The sequence below is a fragment of the Macrosteles quadrilineatus genome, unplaced genomic scaffold, assembly GCF_028750875.1.
Source record: "Macrosteles quadrilineatus isolate MER2022 unplaced genomic scaffold, UCM_ALF_1.0 Scaffold_4__1_contigs__length_99947679, whole genome shotgun sequence".
Lineage (NCBI taxonomy): Eukaryota > Metazoa > Arthropoda > Insecta > Hemiptera > Cicadellidae > Macrosteles > Macrosteles quadrilineatus.
In genome coordinates this window covers 11,132,673-11,151,388 of record NW_026542597.1, presented here as the reverse complement: position 1 = coordinate 11,151,388, position 18,716 = coordinate 11,132,673, and the positions used below count along the sequence as shown (strand labels likewise).

Genomic DNA, 18,716 nt, shown 5'->3' with positions numbered 1-18,716 from the left:
ATGTCAAGAATAAAAAAGTTTTTAAATTGCCTGTTCTATCCGAAAACATGATAAAATATAGGGTGTTCCATAAGAAATTTCAAAGTTGGCCGCCATTTTGGAAAATGGCGGCTGAATTTAAAAAAACTAAAATCATATTTTTAACTGCCACAAAAAATAAAGGAATGTCCCCCATTTAAAGTTTTCTCTAATTCTTACCGTTTCCGATATCCCAATGGTGGCCTCCTTGAGTTGATCACCCTGTATATATATCTATATATACAGGGTGTCACAAAAAAGTGTGATGGGCTATACAGGACCTAATTCTACATGCAAAAATAAGTCAAAAATGAAGAATAAAATTTTTTGGATTTCGGCTTAGTTTAGCCGTAATCCGCCATTTCGTTTTTTGGGGAAAATATTTATTATTTCAAAATCCCTTTGAGATATTTTTACGAAACTTGGCAAAATTGTTTACACTATAGTAAGTAACATTTATAAGAAAAATTATTATTTTAACTTTCCAAATTTCAAAATGGCGGCCGTTTGAATGTTTTAATGCCAAATTTCATGAAAACTGGTACCTAAATCAAAATTTTGTAAGACACAAAAGTTTTAGTATTGATTATGACAAATCCAACAAAACAAAAATGAATAAAATCGGTTCATAAATAAAGAAGCTGTGTTTATTTTAGTAATTTAGACTGAAATTACTTAATATGTTACATAAACTATTACATTACATTTAATACATTTTAATATTAATAATTACAGTCTAAATTACTAAAATAAACACAGCTTCTTTATTTATGAACCGATTTTATTCATTTTTGTTTTGTTGGATTTGTCATAATCAATACTAAAACTTTTGTGTCCTACAAAATTTTGATTTAGGTACCGGTTTTCATGAAATTTGGCATTAAAACATTCAAACGGCCGCCATTTTGAAATTTGGAAAGTTAAAATAATAATTTTTTGTATAAATGTTACTTACTATAGTGTAAACAATTTTGCCAAGTTTCGTAAAAATATCTCAAAGGGATTTTGAAATAATGAATATTTTCCCCAAAAAACAAAATGGCGGATTATGGCTAAGCTAAGCCGAAATCCAAAAAATTTTATTCTTCATTTTTGACTTATTTTTGCATGTAGAATTAGGTCCTGTATAGCCCATCACACTTTTTTGTGACACCCTGTATATATACATATATAAAAATTTGAACGAATGGTATTTTTGGCCTCTGGGGACATTAAAATGAAAAAGTAAATCGGTCCCGGGCCTAAGTCTTACCATGAGACCTACGGTAATAGCTACTTCCCTATAGGGAAATTCGCTAAAATAAATCTTGGTTTTGTTGCAAATCCTGCTGATACATGTGATCAATTTTTATCCGTTTTATGAATAGGTGTGAATGTAGTAACAATTATTTAGTATGTTACGGTCCTTTTACCTCAAACAAAATAGTTCAACCACTCAAATGCAGTAAAACTAAGGTTATAAAGCTATTGCAGTGCTTTTGAGTTTTCCAAGACATATTGTAGTTTTCCCATCGCGTGTAATTAGGATGGTTGACAAGGTATAGTAGAAAGAATTACAGTTTGCTGATACTGTACCGTTTATTGCTTAACTGCATTCGTAATTTAATCACCAACACAATGTATGAGTGATTGCAGCATGGTTACGTAGGCATTGTCCATTGTTACATATTCATACAACTTAATTATGATTATGAATTAACTAGCATGATTAATACAAGCCTAATCTATTTGATGTGTTCACCAATTAATTTATCATGAGGTGTAAATTACACTAACGTAGTAATTATGAGGATAATCATCATCCGCTAAGACAAAATGAGTCTAGTAACGATGAAAAAATAGCTTTTGCGGGATCTGAAGTAAAAGGAACAATGGCTGGGTATCGGAATAGTTAGAGTGTTCGATAGTCAGGTCTCCAGTTCAAACCTGAGAAGTCAGTAGCTTGTTGATGGTTCCAAACTGGGACCCAGCTGTTCCTGGTCATTGGGCTTGAAATAAAATGATCCTGGCTAATGAAACAGCTGATCTTAAAAGCAAAGCTACACACCACCTCACTCCATTCTACACTCATTATCCACTCATTTGGGTTAAAATACACACCTATACGCCCCATCTCAAAATTATTGATAATTGTTGCATATATCTCAGTTTGAATAAGTTACATTCGGCTAGTTATGGTAACAGTATAAAACAGATTAATCAGGATGGACAAAACCGAATTTTCTAGAATAACGCTTATCGAGAATACGACTTTACTAAAGTCGAAAAGGTTTCAATTATGGAATGTTTTTAGCACAAAGAGACCGAAGTGAGTAGCCTAATTTATTTTCAAACAAAAATTATACCAGCCTGTGTAAAGGGTTTATGCAAATGCTTAATAACTTCTCTCATATACTTATTGAGAAGTACGAAACCAAATTTCAACATCCCAAAGTAGTGGCAAAATAATTAAAAGACCACAAAGAATTGAATCAATTAAGGTTCTGAAAAAAACCTTTCCCAATTATTCAATTCAAATTGCCTCATTATATCAAACCAACAATACACTCATACTTCAACGTAATGGAATCACAAGTTCACATTGTTCAAATTAAACCAATTGGTCGGAGAAAGAGAATTTAATAACGGCGTGATTAAGATAAAACAAAGAGCTTTTGTTCCTCTAGTGTTTATGCTCTCAAACAGCTGATGAGGGAGAAGGGGGGGGGGGGCAATGTTACCAACAATGGAGAATATGAATGAAGTAGTAGCGGTCCATCTCCACAAGACTCGCAGTCATTCATACACAAGTCAGTTCAGTGTAAACCTGTATGTTGAATAGATAAAAACTTAAATGCGTGGGCAATTAATTAATTTAAAATGTAATGTATTTTGCATATATATATTTAAATAGATAGTGTTTTTGACCTCTGGGCAGGCCTACATCAAAACGAAGAAGTAAATTGGTCCCGGGCTTAAGTCTTACCATGAGACCTAAGGTAATTTTAATAGCTTATACCCTATAAAGAATAAGACAGGGATAATGGTTACCAAAGCCATTAAGACTATTCCACCAAAGGAGATTAAAAACATTCAATCTGATGACACCTGCAGTATTAATACCTTAATTCGCTAAAATCACACTTTATTACCCCCCTGCAGCAGCAAATCTAAGTACTCGTCAAAATTAATGCTATTTAAATGGACAACTTAATAAAACTTAAAATGTCAGGGAAAAATGTAATAAAAAATCCAACCACTGGAAATTTGCTTAGTCTGCACGTTTGAATGGATTTTGCATATATGAATTTAAATAGATAGTGTTTTTGACCTCTGGGCAGGCCTACATCAAAACGAAGAAGTAAATTGGTCCCGGGTTTAAGTCTTACCATGCTAAGGTAATATCAATAGCTTATTCCCTATATGGGAAATTCGATAAAGCTTATGCTGATCCGCTAAAGAATAAGACAGGTATAATGGTTGCAGAAGCCATTAAGACTATTCTACCAAAGGAGATTAAAAATATTCAATCTGATGACACCTACCTTAATACCTTAATTCGCTAAAATCACACTTTATTACCTCCCTTGCAGCAAATCTAAGCACTCGTCAAAATTAATGCTATTTAAATAGACAACTTAATAAAACTTAAAATTTCAGGGAAAAATGTAATAAAAAATCCAACCACTGGAAATTTGCTTTGTCTGCACATTTGCTGCGGCGGGGGTGTTTTAATTTTTGTAATTACTCACACATACAGGGTGAGTTTTAAATGAGTTCCCCCTTTACTTTTTTCTACATTTATCAAGATATCAACTCCGGACCACAGAGTTTTTTCGGCCGCCATCTTGGATCCGCCATTTTGAAATGTGATAAATTAATTTAAATATGAAGGTGGTGTTGTGACCCATCATTTTGAACTACTTTTTCATACTGAACTCAATGCCGCAATCCGTTTTTAGTTATCAAGCTTTCTTGATGGAATATTAACATTCTCTTATTTAAAATTTCAATATTTCAAAAACCAAAGATGCAAATGAAAAACGGATTGCGGAATTGAGTTCAGCATAAAAAATAGCTCAAAATGATGGGTCACAACACCACCTTCATATTTAAATTAATTTGGCACATTTCAAAATGGCGGATCCAAGATGGCGGCCGAAAAAATTACATCCGTCATAACCAAGGGAAAATAGGTCAACAATGAATGGTGGTGTATACTTATCTTTATCTAGCACTATTTTGAGATTATGGCCTTAGTTTGTAAATGCACAATGTTAAAATGGGCTAAAAATAAAGGTGTAAAGAGTCCTTATAACTTGAGAACGGATCGAGATATTTAAAAAAAAATTCTAGTTTGAAATAATGTATCACAACCCTACCTTTACATTTGAAAAAAAAAACGTTGTAACCAATATGGCGGATCTAAGATGGCGGCCAAAAATGTATACCCAGTCAAAATGAAGTACTTACTACCCTACAATGATCTGACGTGGTCCGGAGATGATATCTTAAGAAATGTAGAAAAAAGTAGGGGGGAACTCATTTAAAACTCACCCTGTATAATACACAAGGTCAAACTAAATGTCAAACGAGAAATCAATTAAACTAAAACCCGACTCCAACTACAAACAAAAACATCACTGTAGGAACACCCCCGCCTTTGTTCGAAGCGACGTTTGCAAGACGCTGTTGAGTAATTATATCGCAAGACAAAAACTAATTACTGGGAAACCCGAGCTCGGCGGGGCACTTTTGGAAAACTGGCCGTGATAACAGGCCTAATGATACCGTTGTCTCCGTCCATTAATTAGAGAGTCGCGACTGTCATATTTCACGTCTTGTGTCTCTTTTGAAGGTATTTTCGGGCTTAAAACATGCCTTGCTACAGATAAGTCGATTTTATTTTGGGGAGTGATTGTGGAGAGTTTGTGGAGTAAGTGTAAAAATCTGTTTTTAGTAAATATTTTTGTGAGGTAGGGCACTACAGTTTTTGACACGATTTTCAAGGTTACTAAATTTTTGTAATGTATTCGCAAAGTTTCACGTGATGTTTTGGGATAAAAATTAAAAATTCTATACTCGTAGGTAGGAAGGAAACCATCACAAGACACAATTATATAAACGACGTATTAACAGGAAACAAAATATAAAAGTTGAAACAATAAATGTTTAAAGCACCCTTGCCTGAGAAAGGAAATAAATGTATTGATGAAAATGTAGATGGTGATCAACAATTTACACTAAAACACGACACAGAACAACTAACAATACAATAAAATACTTGATTACTGGCAATTGGAAACCATCGTGTGACATTTATGGGAAAACCCATAAAAACCTATTCCCTATATAAAAACTGCACGAAAAATTCAACACCATCAATGATAACTGATTTTTTAGTTGAGGATTTTAAAATATATTTTTTCTTACAATGTTCTTTACAAAATATAAATAACCATGTAACCCTGAGAACATACATGGTGTTCAAAAATATGCGGACATAATTTACGTAGTGATTCCTTGAGTGAAAATGAGCAAAAACGTTTATACAATTATATTCCCTATCTCGTTTCGTTGATACATCCTAAACTGTTTGAGCTACATCGTTGAGATTCTGCAATGTCCATCTAAAATTGACATGATCTTTGTGCAAAATGTAAATTAAAACTCAAACAGTTTCAAAAATGTATCGTTGTTCAGCTTTTAAAAATATTGTATGCCAAATTCCACGAGAACCATGGATTTGGTAAAAAATTGTAAGGATTAAATTGTATGCAGATTTGAACGATATAATTAAGGTTAGTTTGGACAAAGAATGACTGAGAAATTAGTTTCTTTGTTGCTATACCGATAATTTTCTCCATTACAAAAAGTTAAACTACGTATAATCATTGACTAAGAAAATAAAAGCTAACAATAGATGTCCTTCTGTTTCCCTTGACTGTGGTATAATCTATCCATAGGATAAAGCGAATATATACTGGATGTAAATGCTGGTGGTACGAAATGTTGATTTCAGCCTCATTGCAACAAAGATTAAACATTTATATTTCACCCTAAATTTTACAATACGTAAGCATCAATACTATTTACTTCGTTTCTCGCCCGAAAACACGTGACGAGCAACTCGCAGTACAAGCCCACGTGACACGGTGACGTCATAACAGCTGTTCCAGTTTCAGCTCTGTTATGTTGGCAATGACATTGAACCAACAATGCACCAAGTGACAGCTGTTTTGACACAGCTCACTTACAACAATATCTATTGCGCACTTTTGCAACAGTGTCTCCAAATTTAATTATGGCATACATATTGGGAGAGCGTTTGTTACGCTAGCAAAATTAGGCCTAGTTTTAATAACTTTGTCTAAACTGAAACAAAGATAAAAAGATTTCTTGAATATATTTATTATTTTGTTTTGATGCTACAGTAAATGAGTGGGTGTACTTTAATTACGACTAATAAATGTACAAGAAGTTTGCCATCGGAATTAAAGAAAAGATTAACTCTCCCTAAACAAAACAAAATTAGACTAAGTAATATACATTTTCCGTGAGTATCTGTTGATTAACTTCTTTAACGTCTTTTAAATTGTGAGTTCCATGTTTGATACAGATATGCTAATGAAAATAATAACACACAGTCGCCCTTAATGTTTAAATCGAATTCAAATAACCTGTGTTCATTATATGAGTTAGGATACGTGAAAAATCTGCAAGGAAACTTATAACTACCAATTTTATTTCTGGGAAGATTAAGCTAAAGTGGTAAATAAAAATTTTTGGGTTATTTCACTGGACAAAAATAATATTCTCCGATTACTAATTGCATATAATTTTATATTTCTACAGAGCGGCGAAAGAGCACCAAGTCTTTTTAGTTTCATCCATCGAAGTATATAACACAACTTGTTATATACTTGTTGTGTTATATACTTCGATGGTTTCGTCACACCCCAAAATATCATACTACAGTATAATAATATTATAAACGGGCGTGGGACCGTGCCGCGTCGTAGTGTCCTGTACTGGCCAGTAGCTAGCAATGTTATTTCGTATTTTCGTGTTTCGTGTTGTATGTGTGTGTTTTTATGTTTACCGACGACCTCAACAACTTGAGTGACATTACATTTTTATCAGCCTGATGATGGGATTTTAATCCTGAAACCGGTCGCATAAGACGACAACAATAGGATCACTGACGGACAGGTAATATAAACCATTTTTATATTATAAATGTGAAAGTTTGTGTGTTTGTTTGTTTGAAGTTCAATCACGCATTAACTGGTGGGGTTGGGTTGAAATTTGGTATGATGATAGCTCACATTCCCGATTAACATATAGACAAGTTAACCTTTCGGGCTCTACCCCAGTGGCTATAGAATTTCCCATGTTAACGTTATAAGTATTCACATTTTAAAGGAATTAAAGAATTTTTTCAGCAGTTTCAACTACACAAGTTGGTTCTATGAATTCATTGAAAGGTTTTAAGGTTTACCAACAGAGTGCAGCACTATTAATTCTTTTAACATTTATGACAGCTAATTTGAACCAAATAGCAACAAAAAACTGTTCGAACTTTACTTTATTTTTGTTTAGGTGCGATGGTAGAACATTATGGATAAGGTTGATGTGCTATAATATAGCATACCGTAAATTAAAAGAACCAAATGTTTTTTAAACCGTGTCGTCTCCCATTGCAAACGCAAAGTACGAGTATAACTGCCATAAGCATTTTATACTTATACTCCAACCCCGTACGAAGGACGGGTACTCCGCTAGTATTTAAATAAACCCCAGTGACTATTAATTATATCCTGCTTTTCACAAGTAATACATCAAATGAAAATCATGAATTGAAGTATTTTACATAATCTTGAGATTTCCCCGTCCCTTATCGCGCAAAGCGTCAATTCAACAAAAGACTTAAACGTAATCGACACGGCCATTCAATTATAACTTTTTTCATCTAAAGTTTTCTTGGTTTTTTAAACGACAGCTGTTAAATAAGTAAAACCTTGAACGAAGTGTTAAATAACGTCAGCTGGTCTGCGACTTTCCTGCGTTTCGCTTCACAGGAAAATTTAATTTTAATCGGAATTCTTGCGAGTTCTGTCTACCAGCCTTTACCATCGAAGTTTTGGTTTTACAAAGACACGTTATTTTAGGCCTTTTAGCGAATTTCCCTATAGGGAAGTAGCTATTACCGTAGGTCTCATGGTAAGACCTAGGCCCGGGACCGATTTACTTTTTCATTTTGATGTCCCCAGAGGCCAAAAACACCATTCGTTCAAATATATATATATATATATATATATATATATGTGTGTGTGTTTGTCCATCCGCACGATAACTTGAGTAATTTTTGTCCGATTTTGATAAAATTTGGTTTGAAGGTGTAAGGCGGGGTAAACTTGAACCAGTTCGCGAACCAGCATGATCGTACTATGGGAACGGAGGTTTTCCGGGAGTTTTATAATGGTAAAATGAGGTTTTTCCCATTTTGACCCCAAAAACATCAAATTTAGCAATTTCTTTCCAGACCATTTTGTAGAGCTTAAAAAAAATAATTTAGTATATTGACGTGTTATTATGCGCCTAATGGTTACGGAGAAAATTCCAAAAAATGTAAATTTAAAATTCCCATGTTATTCTTATGGAGAACAAGTAAACTGTTGTAGTTTGATTGTTTATGAACTTATTTTGATCAAATTTGGAAAATGTTTTTATTTCTTACTAACTATTAACATAAAAAAAAACAGTTTTGCCCTCCCTGATGCAGCAAACCTAAGCACTTGTTAAACAAATTCTATTTAAATAGGAAATACATTTTATATTTTTAAGTAGACATTTTAGTGTAAATCCAATCAGGCAAATGGAAATTCGCTTAGTCTGCAGGTTTGCTACGGCGGGGGTATTTTCTTCTAAAGGAGTAAAAAATGCTTACATTGACCGTTTCATGATATTCAGAGAGTTAATTACCTTACATTAGTTTTTTTGGACACATAACGCCAAAATGATTGTTTTTTTTTTTTCAAAACATTTTCGCTTACAAATATGTTTAACCTGTTAAGTAATCTACTTGCAAAACAAATTTCGAAAAAAATGATAAAATACGTCAAAAACTCTTGAGATCTAGATAAGGTTTGCATTCGATTTACTAAGTGTCAATTGTAATGATATATCCTTAAAAAATAGCCTAGTTTTGATGAAAGCATTATTAGATAGTTTCCAAGCGTAAGGGGAAAGTGTTATTTTTTATAAAATGTTAAGAGTATGGGCTAAAATAAATAAACTTTACAAATTTGATCAAAATCCATCCATAAACAATCTACTAAAACAGTTTTCCTTTTCTCAATACAAATAACATGGGATTTTCCAAAGGTCAAAGTTATCATTGTATAAATAACTGAATTAACACATCAAATCATAGTTATAGACTTGTTCGTAATTAATTGTGCACGTTTTTCACCCAAGGATAATAAACTAATACTACCAAATCTTGACAAAGAAATTTCCATATTAGTATTTAGTCTGGTCAACAAAATGGTGTCACCAAATTACGTGAACCTAGGTTTTAATTATTACTGTGGATTTATTTTATCATAAATGTATAAAATGCTTTACAATAGCATCACAGCTTACGCTTCGTATGCGTGGCTGTGTTACTCACGGGAAAAGCTGGTGGAAATGTGAATTAAACGTGAGCAGAATAGGTTGGAACACCTGGGGTTTTGTGGTGACTGTTATCATGATTTGTAACTACGATAAAGGTTACGATGTATATTCTTGACCATTCTATTTGTTTGAATCTAATTCTTTTATATCATTTCTTTTCCCTACAGCATAGTGTCTCGCTATCTATTTTGTGGTGAAATAAACATAATCATACCACTGCACTTAGATTAAACAAACCTCCTGATTCTAATCTCTTAAATATTATTTCCTCGAAATGTTTCAGCAGATTTCTCATAGGTGTAATGTTTCTTCAAAAAAAGCATCTGTTCTTTACAGTAAAAATGAACTGTTACGTTATAGGGAAAAACTCAATTCAGATATGATTTAAAGACATATGCGGTTATTACTCCATTGTATTATATTCGCTTTATTATTTTAACACAGGAAAACTTGTCGAAATAATTGTATAGCAATAAACCAAGAAAATGCACTATCAATATTGAAGAGCAAATATTATAAAGACTAGTGCACAGTGCACCTGTTGCTCGCATTCGAGCAATCACTAAGTATAACAGGCGTTATTCAAAAACGAACAACAGTCATAATTTCCGATGACTTAAAAGAGTCAACTCAAAGAAAATGTAATCAATAACTCCACTCCAGTTATCGAAACTGAAATCGAACTCAATCTGAAAACGAACCCTTTTGAGGGTATCATGTGTTTACTATGAACAGCTGTAATACATATAAATTATTCGTCTGTTTAAGTAGCCTAAACTAAATATTTTTTTCGTAAGAAATACATTGTGATTTTGATAGCCTATGGGACAAAACCCGAGGAATTTTATTACAAGACTTTGTGATAGAAGGCGTCTAAAAAAAATACTTAATTTTGACACATCGTTTGTAAAAATTCGTCCCTACTGTGAAATGTTTCGTAGAAATCACCTTCAAGTATTTTAAATAACGATTACATTACCTTATGAAAAATGAAAGTCGGAGATGTATTCCCAACAACAATTTATAACCCTCGAATATATAGCTCATGTAAACCACTACAGAAAAACAAACTACCAAACTGTGTGAACAATCCGCCAACACACACTACATGAAGGTTCACACTGCATAACACTTTTACAAGATGGAACACACGTTTCACCACCGCAGTATGAAGGAGGTAAGGTGTTAAAAATTAACCCACCCCTTGTGAAGTTTCCTTGTTAGAGAGGCTAATTAAAACTCCGGCCCCAAAAGAAGCAAAACGTGCCGAGATGTGTTTATTCTTTGATGCAACAGCCTAAACCGAAAATGTCTCCCCAACCCCTTTTTTGCATTCATCCCCCGTTTTCCAGAAAGCTTCCACCCTGTGTAATTACACTGGACCTTCCCTGTGATCAAACTGATGATAAGGCAGCCTCCTTTGGTCAAAATACCAATGCAAGGAGCGCATTTACTTGGAGGGACAAGGAGAGAAGATGCATAGAAGATGGGAGTTGAATTTCTGTAAGTTCAAGGTACAAGGTAGAAATTGTCGTATGTCATTGTGATTTGAACATTTTGACCTTCAGTTTCGACATGTATCATTCAACTTAATTTACAGTCTAACTTATCATATAACATTGTACAATCATTTTACCCACATTAGATAATCACATTTTATAATCATAAAACATTTCAAAAACGTTGAGTACTAATACGTTGCTAATACTACAGCTTTAGACAAAACGTTAACTCAAAAATTTAGTAATTAATTGGAACAATGCAATTAAACAGTATACTGTCAGGATTTTGTTGTTTAAAGACAAAGATAGCCGAACTATCGAAGTACCGAACTAATTTCCCCCACATAATGTGACGTTTAAAAACAATTAAACAACAAACACTAAAGATAATAAGTAAAATGTTCGGATGTTGGAGAATCGAATCAGTAACTTTCGAACGAAAATCCCGCCACTCTGTTAGCTACGCATCTGAACGGTCTATCATAAGAATAGTATTTTTCTTATACGTTAAAGACACAACATACATATTAAACACGAATTTCAATTCTGTACTAATATCTTCCACAAAAAAACTCGATCGACCTCCTCAACACCACCAGGATGGCTGAATCACTCCCACCATCAGGATCATCCATCTTCCCCGGTTGTGTGAATGGAAGAGAACGGCTACTCCTAGAGTTCACACACGGTAATTACAACTTGGGGTCGACGAACTCCCGCCTTATCACAGGAACTCCCGCCAAGCCGCCATCTTTGTTTACAACCGGCGTAAGTGTTCAATGAACTTGTGTCTTGCCGTGCCGCAACGCTACAGGGGGGATTGTTATTGTTATTGCTGCGAGGTGGAGAGAGGCACTGCCCAATAACTCTTATATATTATCTGATGTTAAATGTATTATTTTCAAGAAAATATGATTGAACATTGATTTAAACTTAATTAATTAGGACAAACAGAATTTGGACGGAGAGTTTTATGAAAAAACTGGTAACATGCACGTAATGTCAAACTACTTCAACATTTTCGACTGGTGGGGCGTGTACATAATATGGACGAAATCATCATTACACAAGGGGGTTATGTTTATTAGAACTTGTGCACAATTTAATTCCGTGAAATTTAATCTCGAGTCATAAAGGTATAAGAGTATTAATACAGCAAGGATGGGACATATTTATATAGTTCTATTAATTCAAACTTATCTCCCAAAAACCTATGCACACCACTAACTATAATGCATATCTTGACTAATTCAAGCAAATACCGAGTTTATACAGCAAAAATCCTACATTTATTCAGATTTCTGGTGTACAATTACTAATATTTAATTATACTCAGGCTCTCTATATGGTACAAAAACGGTTAATTTATCTGAATATTTCCATGAATAGAAAAATTAAATACAGTGGCCTGAAGATGTTGTAAGTAGAATTAATTTTACCGATGATGTCAAATTACGAGAAACTTGCAGAAGATGGTTTAGTCAATGGTTATACTGTCACCAAGCTTGAACGTATATACAGCATTGTGAAATGTGTTATTTATATTTGTGTGAGGTCCGATATCAGCTGATTAGTGATAACACAGGTGTATAGCTGGAGGTATTCCCCGGGTCAACGACCTCACCGTGACGTGCGCAGTCGCATGACACACTTGTGTGGATACTGCGCAGTACCTGCTGCGGGATAGCCAGGGATAAACAGGGATAAGTGGGATACATGAACTGTGAGGTATTCCTAAGGGATACACGATATTCCTGAAAACCTATGGCAGTTTGATACACTGAGCAAAATAACTGGATCGTTCTAGAAATAGAAGCAGATTTAACGAAGGAATGCGCGCTACAGGGGAAAGTGGGATTTCACAAACTGAGAGATAAAACTGAATTTGTGTAACACTTTGCGTATCCTATAAAATAAGAAGATTTCTGGTAATTATTCTTATAAGCCACGTCTTGTTGTCTGTTGATAACATACAGATTACAATTAACAAATGGTGATAAACTATCGTAGACGTGATATCAGCGCTCATATTTATGTTTTATTTTCATTTTCCAAGCACAAGGGATTTAATAATCAAGCAAAGCATTCTAGCTTCGTGTTCAAGATATAGTGGCTCTATTCTGTGTGTGTAAAATTCTCTTCAAAATTGATACATTTATCATCTAGCCGGAAATGATTTTCAATACGTCGGTCGTTATTACACGGAACATTTAGGTAGTTTGGTAGTGAGTGATCACTTCATGCAGAATGCTGAGCGTCTGATAAGTTTTGGTAATGGATATTTTACTCCTAAGCAATCAATTAAAAGAAACGATCAAACAGTTAAAAAGTTTCAAAACTTTAAACGAAGTCTTCAATTCCGCAACGCCATAAATACACCTCAACACCGAGTCAGTCATACATAATGTCCCGGATGTGAGTAACGTGACATCTACTCTTGACTTCATTCAAGGACAAGTCTTGTATGTTGTATGTTACACTCAAGGAAGTGCTATGTGCTGATTGTACCAAGCCATGCATCATTAGGTTGGACCAAACAATTATTTCTTGCGAATGATTCTACTACGATGATATATCAGTGTCTAGCGTTTATACGTACACTAAAATGGCATTTAGTAAAGCTGGGTAGAAAATTACGTATCTGAATTACCCTAGGTAGCCGAGTCAACGAGGTGTTCGCCTAGTAATCACAATTTTACCGGTTCAATCCTTTCCGAACACAAACGTGCATCTTGTTCGTACAATTTAAGTGCTTAGTTCGAAACGCCACAGAGCTGGAATTGATCATTGGGTTTTTAATAAAATGGTCCTAGCTAGTGAAAAAGTCGTCTGCCTACAATACAATGCAACTCAGGGCATTCTACACTCATGACCCTCCCATTTGGGATACGCACCTAGGTGGCATTGTAATTGGTAATACAAAAAATAATGGGTACTAGGGCAGATTGTGTTTATCTATAGTGTTCCGAAGCCGTATTAAATTAACATTAACTGTAAATATGTGTTAAATGTTCGACTGTAAAGGGTCCAGTCCAACACGCTACCTTGTGCTCTGAGATGTTATATGAAGTGTTTAGTATAAAATATTCTATACTGTGTTTCCCAAAAGTAATGTTACACTTTTATTTGTTCATAACTACAGTAGGCCTACTTTATTCATATGACAGGTTACGTCAGGCTAAGATAGGTTAGGTTAATGATTATGTATTGTAGACTTTGGAACATTGAATTCGAACGGTGTTTTTTATTACACCACGTGGAGTTGGACGTGTTGGAAATTTGGGTTTTTCAGATTTCTGACCACCACAAGCCCAAACGGATTGTCAATAGAAAAATATAGTAATTATGATACAAATTGACTTTTGTATTTAGATTTTTTTTTTAAAGAACTATTTCCAGAAGTAGGAAAGGAACTGACGACCTGACATTATGAATCGATAAAAACGTTATATCGCAATAATCTCATTTCAAAAGCACGAGTGTAGGAGTTTTGCCAACGGGTATCAGGTATATAGGGTCCCCATCCGCGAATTCCTCATACTGCGGAGTTTTGCCATCGGTTGGGGGCGAGCGAGAGAGAGATTACAAGTGACCGTGAGGGTGGCTTCCGCTAGGGGTGTACAAACCAGACAGGATGCTGGTTAACCTGCCTAATACCTAATCTAATACATAACCTAACGTAACCTAACAAAACCTAACCCAACCTAACCTAACCTAACCCAACCTAACCTAACATAACCTCATACATTTCCTCCCACTGCGACAAGCTCTGAAGCGCAACTGCATTCCTATGTTCCCTGCATCACCCCACCCTGGTCGTCAACCCCAAGCGTAGACAACCCTGACAATCGCTCTCTTTCTCCCACCCCCACCGTTGGCAAATCTCCGCACCAAGAGGTGGCCGGAAGCATCCCCCCCCCCCATCTACCTGACACCCGTTGGCAAAACTTCGGTTCCCCAAAAGCACCCCCAAAACTTGTATAATCGCTGAGTAAACAATCATTCGTATGTTAATCTGACTGTAATAAAGCAACAGAACCACGACTGATAACCTGCGCAGTTTGATACCCATGACAAAAACAGTTCTGAGAATGAAACAAAGCCTCAGCGTCCAAGGTTAAGTCGTTTATTATCTTCTGCGTGCGTATTGCAGTCTTTAACCGTCACAGAGCCGCGGACCTATACAAAAGCTACGACGCGAAATGTAATCAATTATCACCACTCACAATTTGAATTCACTGCGCTAATTGTTTTACAAATAGATGATAAGGCATTTCAGCCGTTAAAGCTACACCTCAAAACACTTTTTGATTCACTATGATTTTAGCCCAATACCGCATATATTTTCATCCCTTTTAGCGGATTACCCCTGTTGGGAAGAGCTACTAACTACTTTACAGACACGGCCAGACCTATTTCATCAAAACCAAGGTGTATAGCTTGAATTTAGGGTACTTATTGAAGCGTTGTTGAACAATTAAATGTCACAGAGAAAATTTCAAAAATAATTACATTTAAAATGCCTGATATTATTCTCATAGAGATTTTAATCCAATTCAGAAAAAACTAATTTATTTTACATTATAGGTATTTTATACAAATATAACTTTTTCGTAGTCTGTAGCAGCACACCGAGGTATTCATTAATTATATACCTACAGTATAGAGGATAAATCTGGCATATTAAAGTAACTTATTTTTGGAAGAATCCGATCAGACAAAAAAAATTGACTTAATCTGCAGGTTTGCTATAGCAAGGGTAAAAACCTGATGGTGATGTATACTGACCTCTTTGTCGTTGTTTTCCTTCTCCTCGGGACTGTGAGCCAAATCTCCAATAGACGCCGAGACACTAGGCAACCGCTCGTAAGATGCGGCCGCCGCCTGCACACAGGCACACTTCATCCTCATGCCCGACCCAGCGCAACCTACAACAACACAGCAACATGAGCTAACTGTCACCAACAACATGTCAACATAGACGCCGAGACACTAGGCAACCGCTCGTAAGATGCGGCCGCCGCCTGTACACAGGCACACTTCATCCTCATGCCCGACCCAGCGCAACCTACAACAACACAGCAACATGAGCAAACTGTCACCAACAACATGTCAACATAGACGCCGAGACACTAGGCAACCGCTCGTAAGATGCGGCCGCCGCCTGTACACAGGCACACTTCATCCTCATGCCCGACCCAGCGCAACCTACAACAACACAGCAACATGAACTATCTGTCACCAACTTCATGTCAACATAGACGCCGAGACACTAGGCAACCGCTCGTAAGATGCGGCCGCCGCCTGTACACAGGCACACTTCATCCTCATGCCCGACCCAGCACAACCTACAACAACACAGCAACATGAACTAACTGTCACCAACAACATGTCAACATAGACGCCGAGACACTAGGCAACCGCTCGTAAGATGCGGCCGCCGCCTGTACACAGGCACACTTCATCCTCATGCCCGACCCAGCGCAACCTACAACAACACAGCAACATAAGCTAACTGTCACCAACTTCATGTCAACATAGACGCCGAGACACTAGGCAACCGCTCGTAAGATGCGGCCGCCGCCTGCACACAGGCACACTTCATCCTCATGCCCGACCCAGCGCAACCTACAACAACACAGCAACATTAGCAAACTGTCACCAACTTCATGTCAACATAGACGCCGAGACACTAGGCAACCGCTCGTAAGATGCGGCCGCCGCCTGCACACAGGCACACTTCATCCTCATGCCCGACCCATCACAACCTACAACAACACAGCAACATGAGCTGTCACCAACAACATGTCTACATAGACGCCGAGACACTAGGCAACCGCTCGTAAGATGCGGCCGCCGCCTGTTCACAGGCACACTTCATCCTCATGCCCGACCCAGCACAACCTACAACAACACAGCAACATGAGCTGTCACCAACAACATGTCTACATAGACGCCGAGACACTAGGCAACCGCTCGTAAGATGCGGCCGCCGCCTGCACACAGGCACACTTCATCCTCATGCCCGACCCAGCACAACCTACAACAACACAGCAACATGAACTAACTGTCACCAACAACATGTCAACATAGACGCCGAGACACTAGGCAACCGCTCGTAAGATGCGGCCGCCGCCTGTACACAGGCACACTTCATCCTCATGCCCGACCCAGCGCAACCTACAACAACACAGCAACATGAGCAAACTGTCACCAACAACATGTCAACATAGACGCCGAGACACTAGGCAACCGCTCGTAAGATGCGGCCGCCGCCTGTACACAGGCACACTTCATCCTCATGCCCGACCCAGCGCAACCTACAACAACACAGCAACATGAGCTAACTGTCACCAACAACATGTCAACATAGACGCCGAGACACTAGGCAACCGCTCGTAAGATGCGGCCGCCGCCTGTACACAGGCACACTTCATCCTCATGCCCGACCCAGCACAACCTACAACAACACAGCAACATGAGCTAACTGTCACCAACAACATGTCAACATAGACGCCGAGACACTAGGCAACCGCTCGTAAGATGCGGCCGCCGCCTGTACACAGGCACACTTCATCCTCATGCCCGACCCAGCACAACCTACAACAACACAGCAACATGAACTATCTGTCACCAACAACATGTCAACATAGACGCCGAGACACTAGGCAACCGCTCGTAAGATGCGGCCGCCGCCTGTACACAGGCACACTTCATCCTCATGCCCGACCCAGCGCAACCTACAACAACACAGCAACATGAGCAAACTGTCACCAACAACATGTCAACATAGACGCCGAGACACTAGGCAACCGCTTGTAAGATGCGGCCGCCGCCTGTACACAGGCACACTTCATCCTCATGCCCGACCCAGCGCAACCTACAACAACACAGCAACATGAGCAAACTGTCACCAACAACATGTCAACATAGACGCCGAGACACTAGGCAACCGCTCGTAAGATGCGGCCGCCGCCTGTACACAGGCACACTTCATCCTCATGCCCGACCCAGCGCAACCTACAACAACACAGCAACATGAGCAAACTGTCACCAACAACATGTCAACATAGACGCCGAGACACTAGGCAACCGCTCGTAAGATGCGGCCGCCGCCTGTACACAGGCACACTTCATCCTCATGCCCGACCCAGCGCAACCTACAACAACACAGCAACATGAGCAAACTGTCACCAACAACATGTCAACATAGACGCCGAGACACTAGGCAACCGCTCGTAAGATGCGGCCGCCGCCTGTACACAGGCACACTTCATCCTCATGCCCGACCCAGCGCAACCTACAACAACACAGCAACATGAGCTAACTGTCACCAACAACATGTCTACATAGACGCCGAGACACTAGGCAACCGCTCGTAAGATGCGGCCGCCGCCTGCACACAGGCACACTTCATCCTCATGCCCGACCCAGCACAACCTACAACAACACAGCAACATGAACTAACTGTCACCAACAACATGTCAACATAGACGCCGAGACACTAGGCAACCGCTCGTAAGATGCGGCCGCCGC

General features: G+C 37.7%; 1 protein-coding gene across 1 annotated transcript in view; it reads right to left on the bottom strand.

The window, feature by feature from the left end:
- Positions 1 to 16,100, bottom strand: part of LOC128992069 (growth factor receptor-bound protein 14-like) — a 200,958-nt gene extending 184,858 nt beyond the window's left edge. Inside the window, exon 1 of the mRNA XM_054415460.1 lies at positions 15,969 to 16,100. Within this exon, the coding sequence (XP_054271435.1) occupies positions 15,969 to 16,091 (123 nt within the window). The 5' untranslated portion in view covers positions 16,092 to 16,100. The remainder of the gene's footprint in view (positions 1 to 15,968) is intronic.
- Between the last annotated feature and the right edge of the window lie 2,616 nt (positions 16,101 to 18,716).